This window comes from Rutilus rutilus, assembly GCF_951802725.1.
Source record: "Rutilus rutilus genome assembly, chromosome: 19".
In the NCBI taxonomy this organism is placed as follows: Eukaryota; Metazoa; Chordata; class Actinopteri; order Cypriniformes; family Leuciscidae; genus Rutilus; species Rutilus rutilus.
In genome coordinates this window covers 29384811-29399789 of record NC_140232.1, presented here as the reverse complement: position 1 = coordinate 29399789, position 14979 = coordinate 29384811, and the positions used below count along the sequence as shown (strand labels likewise).

Sequence of the window (14979 nt, the reverse complement as noted above, 5' to 3'; positions counted from 1 at the left end):
AACTATTTATTACGTTTGATAAACGACAAAGGGCAACGGTGTTTGTTTATAAACTGCAGCTCGGAAAAGAAAACCGCGTCGCGCGTTAACATGCGTTCATGTGTTGCGTGCACGAAATGAAACGCGCTCTTTCCAGCGAAACATCTGTGGGGACCAGTACAATATGGGCGTGATGGCACTCCTCATTATAGGCGCACATACTTTTAAAAGAAGACAATGATTATCTAGTCTCCAAGTCAGTTTAGTAACAACTCTGCAATGAAGCAAGATGGAAAGCAATGTATTGACATTGATTTATAGGCTATATTTCTATTTAAAATGTTGATTGGCTGGACATACTGGTCAATATGGATGCACATCCCTCAGTAAATAATAACCATCAAGTATCAAGTATTGCTTTTATCATTTAAAACACAGTGACATGCTATGATGACAAGTCATTTTAGCTTTTATTCATTCACAGGATGCATTTTTGATATCAATAATTAAATTTGTACTATTTAAAATGTGAATTCTTGATATTAAGAATGTACTTTTTCTAATAACAATGTCTATTTCTGATATCAGGAATTACATTTTCATTAGTACTAGTTAAAGGAGTGGGAGCACTGGGGTGTCAGGTGTTACTGTGTGGCAATGGCAAATGGTTTACATGGCTCATGGGTCAGGTAGGAGGGCCCCTTAACAGAATTTTGCTTAGGGCCCCAGGGAGGTCAGGATCGGCTCTGAATGAACAATAAGGATAAAGATACAATAAGGCACAAAGGGGATGTAAACTTAGTAAACTGCAAACTGTAAACAGCAGTAAGACCTAAAGATCAGACATAAGACAAACTTCATAAGCCAACAAACACCAGTGTACAAGAAGACTCTGTTCTGGAGTGTTATTTCTCTTTAAGGTATAAGCTCTGTCTCATGGGCATTATCTCATGGGCTTCACAATAATATTAGCTGAAATGTTGTTGTCAGTGACATAATTTACACTTTCATGTATTTCAGTTTAAATTTTCAATTTCACACTGTGCATGTTTTTTTAGTCAGCCATCACGCCCTCTTTAATAAGGTTCAGCTCATAGCAATGGGTCTCGTAGCGGTAGGCCATGCGAATCTGAGCCACGTTGGTTTTGCGGATGTCGTTGCCCTCTGGACCGTCCTTCAAGTAGTTGGCACCAAGGAAGTGAACCTTTTCCTGTTTGTGTGAGAAAAAGTTTGTTGCAGAGTGATTATCAAAACTGAAAGGTATAAATTATTAGGCATCAAATTTCAACAAAAACATTGCTTAACCCTGGTGGTGACCACTACAGATGTGTAATATATATAACGTATAATATATATATGTAATATATGAGTGAATATTTTGAATGATTAATTCCATATTATTAGATATAGAGTAATTGTTTTGAAGTTTAAAAAAATCAGTGTTGTTACTGTTAAGGGGGTCCTATTATTCCCTTTTACGTTTATGTTTTCATGCTTGATTTATGTTTATGTTTTTGTTTTCACTGGCCCAGTGTGTTGTGATTGGCAGACTTAGGCCCGTGTTTGGGGAATGTCACGCTCCTTTATAACTGAGTTCTTCTCTAGTGTAAATATTGAGGATAGCGTCAATTTCAAACCAATTTGCGCCCGATTCAGACCCTGACAGTGTTAACAAACAAGAGGATCGTGTAGAACGGATTTCATGCATGGACTTTGCAAGCACGGATTTCACAGGACGTTTCTGATTGGTATGTTTTTGTAATTTTCTTATCCATTAGAGATACGATGTTATCCACCATTTAATCGTGATATTTGTCTGAAAACTGAGGTAATACAAACAGTAATCGATCACTAAACATGGTTAATTTTCCTAAGGAGCGGTGAACTGCCTTACAGAACCGAGAGCCTACAAAAGCAACAGAAAACAAGCTGTTCTCCGTAAAATGTGCAGTGCACAGATAAAAGTTGGGGTTATAATGTTAAGGATCAGTGTTTAAAATAAGTTTTAACCACTGTAAGTTTGTCAGCCTTAGGAAGGTCAAACAAATAAGTTCTGGAAACAGTGTCTCTATGACTTAGCGACACCACTGCCTTCTCTAATGCAGCTCAACCAGGCCTCGTCCCCTTTTGATGCGCATTCCGTGGGCGGGGATTATTTAAATGAGGAACATTGTGACTTCATAAGATCCGGAAAAATCGCTTTGTAGTCCAAACGAGATGTGTTAATCAGGTGACCTCACCTCATTAGACAGGCCGCTCTGGAGGACACTGTTCTTGGAAATCTCGCACATGTCACAGGTGCTGAGCTTGAACACCTGGGCTGCAATGGCATACTCCTCCATCAGGGGCTCCTATTGATGCAGGAATTCAGATGAATTCAAAAACATGATCAAATCAAAGGAAATGGAGAGAGAAGATTTGCAGTTTGCACATATGGAAAGGGGCGAAGCCTCGCACCTTGGTGTAGTGGAACTGCATGGGGTCGTCGGTGGACAGGGAGACGATCAGTCCCTTCTTGTGGAACTCCAGCAGAGGGTTCTTGTTGTACTCTAGGAACAGACTGTTGTTGCTGAGAGGAGACATAGCAATGGGAACTTGGGCCAGGTAATACAAGTACTGCAGGACAGGGCTCTGTGGAACATGAGGAGACAGTGACTGTTGTGATTCTTTCGAAGACCGAGAGAGAGAGCATGAGGGTAAGATGAAGTGGTAAGGTGAAGGATGCCCCCTAATGTCAGGGTAAATGGTGTATTAACCTTCTTGAGGTTGAGGCCGTGAGAGATGTTGTCTGCAGTCATAAAGCAGGCCAGCAAGTGAGTGACAGCTCCAGCCTCCCCACAGTGAGGTCTGAACTGGAATGTGTTCATTCCTCTTTCCCTGGATGCCACAAAAACACAAGATACAGTTACTCTGGGCTATATAAACACACCTTTAATACAAGTAATGCTTTTATTCTGCAAGTATGCATTCAAATAATCAAATGTGACTGTAAAGACAAATTCTTTTTTAACTTTCATTCATCAAAAGGAAAGTCCTTAAAAGGAAAAGTAGCTTAACTGTTTTCAACACTGATAATAAGAAATGATTCTTGAGCAGCAAATCAGAATATTAGAATGATTTCTGAAGGATCGTGAAGACTGGAGTAATGATGCTGAAAATTCAGTTTTGCATCACAGGAATAAATTACATTTAAAAATATATTAACATAAAAAAAACAGTTAAAATTGTATTAATATTAATATTTATTGTAATTAATATATTTGTATTAATATATTTATTGTATATTTAACCAATAAATGCAGCCTTGGTGGGCATAAGATACTTGAAAAAATGAAGAAGTAAATCTATGATTTTTTTGCCAATTTTATTGTCCAAAATAATTATTTTTAGCTCAATTCTTTTACTCTTTTTGGCCTTTATATTTCAAAGCAGCTTAACAGCTTAAAATAATGATCAGTGATGCAAGCAGAAAGCAAACAAACAAAAAAGCAGCTCTAAAAAGTCAATAGTGTCATTATTCAGTGGCGTCAGTTCAGTGTTGATTCAGTTCAATAACTGGGTAAAGTTCATAATTTATGAATGAGTTCAATTCAGCTATAAAGCATCACTGCAGGAAACAGTGATGTCATCATCCAGCTCAGTTCAGTTCTCATCCAATAGTGTCAGTGCAGTCAAATCCCCCAAGTAAAAAATTAATAGCACACTTCTCCTTGCAAGCTGTTCAACTTGAAGTATTATTCATGTCCATGGGACAAACAGTGTGGGATGTATTATAGACCTTATTCAAAGCAGCGCCATGACAGGTATGAAAGTGAGGCTGTGAGGGATAGACTTGCTGTGTTTTCAATGGCATCTGCTGTAAAAAGCTGTATAAAGCTCCTAGGTCACTTATAATTTTCCACAGCTCATATTGTCTGGAGTTTTTTTTGTCTACTGAAATTTCTACACACAGCCTACGACGTAGCTACAGCATGAGTTCGATGCAGAAGTATAAATTGGGCTTTATTCAAAGATGGCGCAGCTGTGAATAAGGTCTATACACCAAAGCTGAATTATTTAGGGTCAGGGATTGAAACGAACCCCTAACTTCAATTATAAGCAATCATCATAGTATCAAGTACAACAATTATCTAGTCTTTCTTTTTGTGTTACTGAGATACTCACTTGCGCAGCTGGTTGAGTCGGGCGATGTTTGCATACATGTAGTAAATCCAGTAAGTGTATGAGGGGCTCTTCACAATGTCCCACTCCTCAGGCTTGGGGCTCTTTGTGGAGAACATGTGACCGCTGTGTTTGGATTCATCATCCACACTGTCAAAGCCTGTCACCTGCAGAGGGACAAAACACACGGATGGAGGGGTTAACAGACTACAGTAATATTGTGAAATATTATTACAATTTAATATGATTGTTCTGTTTTATAGTATTTTAAAATGTAATTTATTGCAGTAATAGCGAAGCTAAATTCTCCAGTCTTCAGTGTCACATGATCCTTCAGAAATCATTCTAATATGATGATTTGCAGACGTGGGTAGAGTAACCAAAATCTTATAGAAATAATTACTCAAGTAAAAGTAAAATTAGTAATGTTATTAATTACCTGAGTAAGTGTAATCAAGTATCCAATGAAAAGACTACTCAAGTAGTGAGTTATAGTTACTTCGGATCTGATTCAGAACAAGCAAGATGATGCTGGAGTCAATAAAGCATATATTACAATTTGCTGCTCAAGAAACATTTCTTATTATTATCAGTGTTGAAAACAGTTGTGTTGCTTAATGTGGAAACCATGATACAATTTTAAAAAATAAATGTATTTTGTATGTATTTTTTCCCTTTCGATCAATTCAATGCGTCCTTGCTGAATTAAGTATTACTGACCCCAAACTTTTGAACATTACTAGGATACTGTATTTATGAGATAGAACTTGTCTCTTTGCATATGTATTCACTAATATTATATTAGCCAGATTCACTCACATGCTTCAAGAACACACTAAGCTCTGGGTTAGAGTTAGGGTCAATGGTGGCCTGGAAAACAGGTAGGAAGATGTTTTCCAGCATCTTTCCAAAGTGTGGCACAAAGTTCTTGGCTCTGAAAATGTCACTACAGGGAGAAATAAAAGTTATACTGTTAGTACAGTTTTCACAAAGAGACTAAGTGCGAGAAGTGAAACAGATTCACGTACTAGATTCTGGGCACTTGAATCATCCACTTGAGGTGAGGAGAAAAGACCCTGTGCTTGTTGAACCAGCTGGAAAGCTTAGTCCACTCATTAGGGTTACAGCCATAGATGGACAGACGGGGCTCTGCGTACTGGTATCTGGCATCCTCCAGGTCACTGGCAACTTCCTGTGAGATTCCAGAGATTGTGGCTGATTTGATCGGTTTCCCGTTAAGTGTAAATGAGTGATGCCATGATTCACCCAAGTCTTACCTTGATAATGGTGGCAAAATACTCTCCAGATATGTGGTTCTCAGTCTTCATATACAGATCACGCAGCTCACTGGCACCCACAGGGTTGTACTTGGCATTGAATTTATCAAAACGCTGGAAGGTTTGTCTGCCCTGCAAGAAGTCGAAGTTACTGTAAATAACTTTGCAGTCATCACAAACAACAGTTTTCGTAAGCTGTTAGGAGTGCTAAAAATACAGTCATAACAGCTGAGGATACACCGGGAAGATTTTGTAACCCATGTAATCATCTAAAAGTAAACACAGCACATGACAACTGCATAATGAGCAGTGCATAGTGCTGTAAGGATACTTTGACATATTGTTTTTTTTAGTCCTGAACATCTGTGGTGATTCTCTATACAGATTCTTCCCAAGTTTGGGTAAGCAGGCATGGAAGGATTTGCATGATGTGTTGTGTGATACCTACAGCATGCACATCCAGGGAATCTACAGTCAGGTCATAGGGATGCAGGTTAAGATGTGCAAAAAGCTCCTTCATGGTCACTTCCTTGCCCTTCAAAACAGCAACCACCCTATCTGCATCCACACGGTAGGACCTCTTGATGAAGCGGAGGAGATGCTTCTGGTTCATGCAGGCGGCAGCGTGGATGTGAGTATCAACCTACACCAGCGAGAAGGGAACAACAACATAACTGTTATAACATCTCTTTTTTTTTAAGTATAAATTACATTTGGCTGTTTTGAGTCATACCTTTCTACAGTTGTAAAAGTCTCTGTGGGGATTTTTCTTCAGCTCTTTCATTTCCTCCATCTCATTTAACATCTCATGTACATTGAATTTTGACATGAGGAACTTCAGACGACGATGAGTGTATGTCTTTCTGAGGGACAAAACACAAGCATCCATTTAGAAAATAAACAAATCATTCTTATTCTCTATTGACTTTAATTTGTTTTAAGGACATTTATATTTTTAATCAGCTAGCATGCATTAAATTGATCAAAAGTGACAATAAAGACTTTTACATTGTTACAAAAGAAATCTGTTATAATGAAGTTTCATCAAAGAAACCTAAAAACAAAATGTAAACCGGTTTCCACAAAATGATTAAGCAGCACAACTGTTTTCAGTTGTAAAACAGTTATAATTTCTTTAAATTATAAAAAATTACCATTTAATTTTATATAAAATAAATACATTTAATTCATAATAAAATGTTTCTTGATGCAAATCAGCATATTGGAAGGATTTCTGAAGGATCGTGTGACACTGAAAATTCAGCTTTGATCAAAGGAGTACATTGCATTTTACAATAAATTAAAATAGTTATTTTAAATAATAGCACATTACTGTCATTTTGATCAAATAAATCTAGCCCTGGTGAGCATGAGACTTTTTTCAAAAACAAAAAAAATCTTACTGATCCCAAAGTTTTGAACAGTAGTGTATATCATAAATAAATAGTGAAATATGTAACACTGATTTCAATTGACATTTCATCACATTAAATTATTTGTGTTTTTTGCCCAATCATGAAATGGAAAATGAGAGAATATAATACAGACAAGTTGAGGTCAGTTATTAAGCATCATGTAGAGCTTTAGTGCACGCACGTTGGGCCCTGAGAAATCAAGGCGATGAGGAAGTTCATGTCATCGATGAAAGTGGCAAGTTCTGGACCGGGGTGGTTCACAGGCTGGTGTTTATCAGCAGATGCTGCGTCTTTGTAGACAAAGATAACACCATCCTTCATGCGAGCAACGTAGCCGAGGTTAGGTGGGAAGTCCTTAGTGCAGAAAGGATCCTCACCATCCTTAGGAGGAGAGGTAAAGACTGCAACACAACAGAGACTGTTATCATTATGTATCATTATATTATGTTAGTTTCCGAGGATTAAAGTCATCTGTTAATTCCTTGATTCACTGCCATTTTAACATGTTAAATGTATTTGCCCTGTTTTGATTCGGTTTCCTGGGAAATCGATTTATTTTTATCTTAAGTAGATAAAAAAAGTGAGTCTTATCAACCTCCAATTTCATTATTTTGGCAGTTCATGTTTTGAGTGGGTTTTTCTTGGAGTGGGCGGGTTTCGCTGAGCGCTTTGGGCTGGAAATCGTCGACACAATCTGGCAACACTGTTCAGAAACCCTTCACCTTCTCCAGCTCCACCTGTATAGATCTGCTACGGGGTGATTGTGCAACAGCAGTATGTCTTGCTTGCTCACAGCAGTGTGTCATGTGTGTATTGGCAGTGGCAAGTTCCGTACTTCCAAGTAGGTTGGTTGATCCTCTAGCTCATGGTGAGTGCGGCTGAGAAGCTTCTTACTGTGTTGAGATTGGTTAAAGATGAGGTTGGTTAGTTTTGAGTAAACTTTGTACTAAATCACGACTTCCGGGTGCAAATAGTTAAGGACTGAACCCACCAAATAAAGCCAAAACAACGATTTTTGCAGGATATACAAGAAGAAGAAAAAATGGACGTATCGCCTGTGATAATTAATGCGATATGGCTCAGCTTGTCAGTGAACTACGGCTCTGTGTAGTAAATGCCGCTCTATCTGAAAGCAGGTGATGGCGATTTATTACTAATCAAGGAACCGGCTTTACTGACGAGATGCGCATAACAATGTCATGCGATATGTCGCCCAGCCCTACCTTATTGTAACTTATTTTTTATTCTAGTATACAGTTATTACCTGGAAGCAACTCATCGTCTAGTTTCCACTTCTCTCCTTCAATTTTGCGTAAGAACTGAGATGGAGTGGTGGGGAATCTCTGGAAAGCTAGCTTCATGTACTTCTCTCTGATGGTCAGGGCACGGTACAGACCCTTACAGGACACCTCAAAGTCATCCATGGTGACCTGCAGTACAGTTTGGATTGTGTGAAATGCCAAGTACTTGCCCTGATTATTATGTTTGAAATGCCTATATTTTTTATATGAAAAAGCGATAAGTTAACATACAAGCAAATGTATCATGAACGGTCATAGAAAGCATTACAGTGACTAAGTGAAACTATATTTAAAAGCGATCATATCCCTGATGTAATGCCAGGGCAGTTAAGTTTGATCCTTAGAAAAGAGTAGGGAAGAACTGATGACTGCAGGTGAAAATGAATTCCTTAACTCTCTTAAAACCCCCTTCTAAATGTCAGATATAGATTTCAGAAACCAAATCCAGGGCTGGGCTCCATCTGCTTAGATAGAGAGACCCCTTGGCTGATCTATTTCTGCTGGTCTTGGTAAAGGGCAATATATAAATAAAAACTTACATAACATGGGAATATCCAAGTCAGTTTCTGGATGTAACAGGAAGTTATAAATTGGAACATACCCCAGCAGCATAGTCACCAGTGATGGACACTCTCTGAAAATGAGGCACTTCCAAGTAGGCTGGTTGATCCTCTAGCTCAAGGTGAGTGCGGCTGAGAAGCTTCTTTCTGTGTGGAGATTGGTTAAAGATGAGGTTGGTTAGTTTTGAGTAAACTTTGTACTAAATCACGACTTCCGGGTGCAAATAGTTAAGGACTGAACACACCAAAGAAAGCCAAAAAAAAAAAGAAAAAAAAAAAATATACTACAAGAAAAATTTTTTTTGTTAAATATATAATATATACTAAAATAATTTTATATAATGAATGCTTTGATAGCGTTTTCCAACAAAGATTTCAGTAACCTCAAAATTCTGTCAAAGCATTAATAAAAAGACACTCGCAAAATTAAGTCGCGTATGCCGCGTTTTCATGTGATGTACCGTCAGATACTGATCCGACAGCTCTCGAAAAGCAAGTATTATGGTTATGTCTCAAGTCGACAAAACGTAAGTACTGTCATTATTTGTCCGTCTATTATCATTACATATCACAAAATAAAATTGTGTATTTGTTTGTCAACATGTTTTGTTTAAAACGTATTTTAAACAGTCGACAGCTTAAGGCTGATTTATACTTCTGCGTTGAACGTACGCCGTAGGCTACGTGTCGGTTTTCATTTATACTTCTGCGTCGACGTGCAATTACACATGCAGACCACTAGTAGGCAGTTTTCAAAGGCTACACGTGCTACACACATGGGCTACACAGCCTATATCGTAACTACCGTAAAATGTAACAACACGTCAATTCTACGCAGACCACAAGCGCTGTGCTGTGATTGGTCTGCTAGAACCCTTCCCCCTCAGGTAAAAAAAAATATAGAGTTGCATTTCCTCATACCCATTTCCGTTTGCGGACTACACATTATCTGTTCTTCGATATTAAACAACTCAAGCTGCAACAAAATTTGCTATTTGCCACCATCACTGTTGCTGCTTTATAAATAACCTTTAAAAATAAAATTTAAGAAATTGCTTACAATCAAATAAATAAATAGTGCTTCTGACAAATATGTTTACATGATGTACACTCACAGTTACATGAGAATAAGTTTATTCTACTGAAAAGCCCCCTTCCTCTCCTTCATGGCGGCGGCCATGTTGAGACCACATGTAAATATTATAAATGGCATAGTAGAAGGCATACTTTTCTTTCTTTTTTGCAAATGAAAATGAGACTTAAGAGATAGACATGTTCAATGAGATGTATCATTTTCTAAATGCATGTCTATGTTTCATTCCAGATTAAGATTATTTTCTCATATGTTTATTTTTTTCTTCTTTTTTTATGTTTTTCCCCTTGTAATTTTTAATCAAAATGTTTGATCTTGAAAACAGTTGACTTTTCTCCTTGGTGATGTATGCAGGACTTCTCCAATCAATCTGCTTCAACCTCGCCACTGCAAGCTCATGTTCATTTTGACTGCAACGTCCACATCTCATTATCAACAACCAATGCACAGAACCAAGTCACCAGACTATATTTTCCTCTTTTTCAGTAATCTGTTACACTCAGTTGCACTTCAAAAAAAAAAAAATCTGTCGCTACATTCATTTCATTGCGACTTCAATATAGGCTACTTCATTTTAAAAAAGGAGTTGTATAATTGTGTAACTGCACTGACCGCTTCTCTATGTCATCATCCTCGGCTACATGATAGGCCAGCTCCTGGTTGAGGATAGGGCAATCGTCAGCCACATCAAACAGGGAGATCTCCTCACGGACGTCTTCATCCTTGGTTTCTGATGCAAATACACGCTCTGCGATCGCACGCACACGATCGTCCGTTTCTGGTAGAAAAGAAGAAGCAGCACCACATTGGTTTTAATGTAAAATAATTATTTAAGGAGACGGCGGTCTACCATTTAAAAAAAAAAAAAGAGCGAGAGAGAGGGAGGGAGCGAGAGTAAAAAAACGGTCAAGATGCATCAAGTGAGATGGTGTCATGGTCTTGACATAACTTAAGTATAAAAATAATTATTAGCCTATGGTAAACGCCATAAAGGCACAATAAGTGAACAACCAACGTGTAGTACTTATATAAAGCATCTGACTGGTTGTCCTTTATATATTTTTAACTATAAGAAAATCAACTTTTGTTGTGCTTTTAAACCAGAGCATGCTTTTGGCACAAGGAAAAACATTTTCAGAATGATTCAACTACTGAGTCACTGTGATCGCTAGCAGTAAATGAGCAACATCTCCCATGCAGAGATAAAACTAGTATGACAAATTCTTTGACCCAACACACAATTCAGCAGAACCCAAATCATAACCTAGAAATGTCTAATTGAAAACAGACAAGAAAACATCAGGCCTTCATCCTAAAAGCTTTTAAGAATCACATTAAACATGCGCAGAAATCACCAGTCTAAGCCAGAAGTAGGCTACACAATTTAGTCATTTGTTTGCTTATGAACTACAATGGGGTGCACTTTTTTTTTTTCAGCTGAATACACATTTTAATTACAAATTATATTATAAATACCTTTTTGCTCTGACACTCCAGCAAGAAAATCTGTCCGTCTGCTCAAAAGTTAACATCAGTGATGCAATTTTAAATATTTCTTATTTGTTTTACATTATAGCATAATGTTTTAAATGTTACTAAAACAAAACAGGGTTGCACTTCATTTTCAGGTGTCCATGTTACAGTGCAATAATATGTTTAGTATTATAATGGGTAATGACTAACAATAATTAATTACATGTAGTTAATATAGAGTTCGGGTTAGTTGCATGTAATTATGCACAATTTATAGTAATTACTATAACTACATGTAACGTGTAACAAGGACTCTATAAAATAAAGTGTTACCCAAAATAGGTTTAAATTACATTATCAATGCCAGATTTTCAATACAGTCTCAGACTTTTGGACCCCAATGTATATTTTCACCTAAACAAACAAGTGAATAAAATATACAGATGGACATTTTGCCATTATTTTGTTGCACTGAAGCAGTTTTAACATGTCGATCTCGGACGGGTTCCTTTATACTTACTCGCTGCTGATTATTCATTTCCCCAGAAGTGGGTGAGAAAGATCCAAAACATTGGAAAGAAAAAGGAGGTTAGAGGTTAGACTGAGTTAGTAAGCAACACATTGGAACTGTCATTTTATTCACATTTGAGGGATCACACATGCCACCTGAATAACAAACAATTCGGTAGTTTTAAATACAATCTCTCTGTATTGCAGGCAACCGAATTTTACAATAAAATTAACTGTCAGCATGAACCTTTGTATATATAAATCGCAGTGACTGATGGGGTAGAGTGAAAAGTGCAAAATTATGTAAAAAAAAAAAAAAAAAAAACATCAAGTCATGCTCATTGTCATATCACTATGACTTTTTTTTCACAATCCCAAGATTGCAGACACCTTCAAAAGAACTCAAACAAGGCTTGACATTTCACAAATAGTGTATCACTATCTGTTCTCCTCACATAGAGGCAAACTTTTATTTGTTATTGTTCACTTTCCATGATCATACTTTTTTTTTATTTAAAACTGGTTTAATTCAAATTACAATACCTGTTTCATCATATATTTAATAACTAAAGCTCAGTTAGAGGCCCCAAGCACCCACACCATTGGCCCAGACCACAATCCACAAGGGTTGCGTCTGAAATCATATACTCTCTTAAGTTGGTACTTAATTATTATTATTTTTTTTGTGTGTGGCATTTTTGCCTTTTATTAGGATAGGACAGTAACTAGACTGGAAGTGAGGTGAGAGAGGTGGAGGACGGGCTTGGGAAAGGCCCACGAGCCAGGATTCGAACTCGTGTCGCCCGAAGCACAACGGCGCTACATGTCGGCACACTTGCCCACGAGGCTATCGGCGCCGACTAGTTGGCACTTATTTTGAATAAATAATTACTTTGTGACCATTAAAAGGTATGTTAGAGTATGAATATAATCTGGATCACCATGTTGACATTATCACGTGGCCTACCAGTGTCAGTTGCGTCGCTTCACTTCACAAATCCTCTTCCATGGCCTTATGGGAAAGTGTCCATCGTATGCTCACTTCAGAATCTCGCCGGAAGAAGTAGGTCATCTTGGTACTTTTAACCTACTCTTTTATGAGAACTGAGAATTTGTCACATGTTTTTCCCCTACTATAGAAGTATGTGATTTCGGATGCAGCCAATGTCAATGTCATGGATCGTGAACATTAAACAAATAAACAACTTATTTATACTAAATAATAGTCAACATCCCCTAAATCACATTCCTACACTCTAAAACTTTAAAAAAAATAAAAATAAAAAAATAAAATCACACGCCTTGTATCCACCTGGAGTTTCATGGCAAATCCCTTGGTTTTGAGATTCGCATATCTACCAGGTCATGCTCACCCCTCTTTCCAAACACACAAACAATCATCCGCCTATGATTCCTTCCAATACTTACGCTTCTCCTCCACTGGGTTAGTAATATGTACCCATCAGATATGGGACAGGATTCATGTGAGGGGGCAAACAAGAGTTACGGTCACTCACAAGGACAATAACACACATTGACCACAATAGAAACAGTAGGTCATGAAGTCAGGAGGAGGATTTTACTCTGAATTATTTGAATACGTCACTGAACTGAATAGCGAAAGGTTTCAGAAACACCCCCTATCTGCCATTGGTCGGGCAAACAGATAGTCCCGCCAAAACTCACACCATCAACTACAAATTACTTTCTCCTGTCCAGCTTAACATGCAGAGACATAAGTATTTTAATATCAGAAACAATCTTCAACAGAGTATTAGACTCAATGGTCTTTTACTTAGGTGTGAACTCATCAGTCGAGTGTTATAACAGCCTGCTCGAAGACTCTCTCTCTGAAGCTCAGCCAGTTTGTGGCCTTCCCTGCTGCCATGAAATGATAGCGTTTCTATTTTTAAACTTGGCGATATCAGTGACTGATATCCTATAACAGTCTGCAAATTCAAATTCAGATTATTCCTGCACATGGAAAGCAGCATGTCTAGAAATGTAATTCTCCAATCAACCCAAAATCTTACTGAGAAGAAAAGAATCAGGACTATCCCACATAATCAGTGCACATACACGTGTGGTTATAAGTTTATATACACCTTGCAGAATCTGTTTTTAAGGTAATAATTGTAACAAAATAAGAGTACTATATGAGTAGAAGCATGCTGTTTTTACGATACCTCTTTAGCTAAAATTATTAACATTTTGCAGATTCTGCCAGGTGTAAGAAAATATACGCGCACAACTGAACTCGCTAAGACCCAGTGGACAAACATTTATGATGTAAAAATACATTTCAGGTGAGTGATGGCGAGTCAAGCACCAGTATGACATTTGAGCCACTAGAATCCGCTGACTAGCAAAAGGCTATCCTGCATTTTCAAGCAAGCCTCCATGTGTTGTAACTAAATCATAACTCATACGCGTTCGCAACCTCGTTAATGGAGTCTTCCACAGCTGAAAAAAAAAAAAAAAAAAAATCAGTGTGAACTCTTGCATGCATACATATCTGACATAATTTTCAAGTGTGCACATAGATTGCACTTCAGTCTATATCTAAACGTGTGGATCAATCCATCACAGGTGTTAATGAGGCAGTATCAAACACTAACACCTCTATTTTAATTCTGCTTCCATTTATTAAAATGTCAGGGGTGTCGACACTGTCGACGAATGCAACGCCTGACAGTTGCTCTCTTTGAATTAAAGTTCCTAAAATGCTCTCATGTACCACCACCACCGCCTGATCAAAAAATGTTCTTGCCTACTGTATTTGTTGTACAAACTTCTAAGACTTGATCGGCAAAAATAACTATTCAGACACTCCCATTCCTAGATTACAGTTTAGAGACCACAGTGGTGTCCAAACTTTTGCAACATTTTAATATTCTTCAATTAACTTTGCATACACATCTATTAAGCAGTTGTATGCTCATTTGAATGTTTTCTGTGGTGTGAAACAAATTTAATAGATTAATGCAATGTTAAAACCAAATCTTCTCTTTGTGTGTTGGATTCAGGTGGTGAATGGACACTCACCGGGCACAGCGACTTTGGGCATGTTGGCTTTTGGTTTCTGACACTATCACTCGTCCTGCAGAAAGCTGGTCGGTCCGACACTGCTCCTCGGTAGCGGGGAAGTGTGCAGTTGGACACAGCAACAGTGTAATATTAAGCAGTGGTTGCCCAGTGTAACCAGAGCCG

General features: G+C 37.8%; 1 protein-coding gene across 1 annotated transcript; it reads right to left on the bottom strand.

The window, feature by feature from the left end:
- Positions 1–382: 382 nt before the first annotated feature.
- ampd1 (adenosine monophosphate deaminase 1 (isoform M)) lies at positions 383–14947 on the bottom strand. Its single transcript, XM_084388858.1, has 15 exons — positions 14815–14947; positions 10399–10564; positions 8735–8840; positions 8097–8262; positions 7014–7233; positions 6151–6280; positions 5866–6060; positions 5418–5549; positions 5169–5332; positions 4960–5086; positions 4144–4307; positions 2736–2856; positions 2437–2610; positions 2220–2330; positions 383–1189 (listed from the first exon to the last, which is right to left on the bottom strand). The coding sequence occupies exons 1-15, from the start codon at positions 14834–14836 to the stop codon at positions 1034–1036; spliced, it is 2154 nt and encodes a 717-aa protein (XP_084244984.1). The 5' UTR covers positions 14837–14947; the 3' UTR covers positions 383–1033.
- Positions 14948–14979: the final 32 nt, after the last annotated feature.

Bases quoted from the DNA above. Each gene is read 5' to 3' on its own strand.
- ampd1 (XM_084388858.1), bottom strand. From the start codon at position 14,836: ATGCCCAAAGTCGCTGTGCCCG. The intron at 6,061-6,150 runs GTATGACTCAAA...TCGCTGGTGTAG, and splicing joins ACTTTTACAACTGTAGAAAG to GTTGATACTCACATCCACGC. The intron at 5,333-5,417 runs GTAAGACTTGGG...GGAATCTCACAG, and splicing joins ATTTTGCCACCATTATCAAG to GAAGTTGCCAGTGACCTGGA.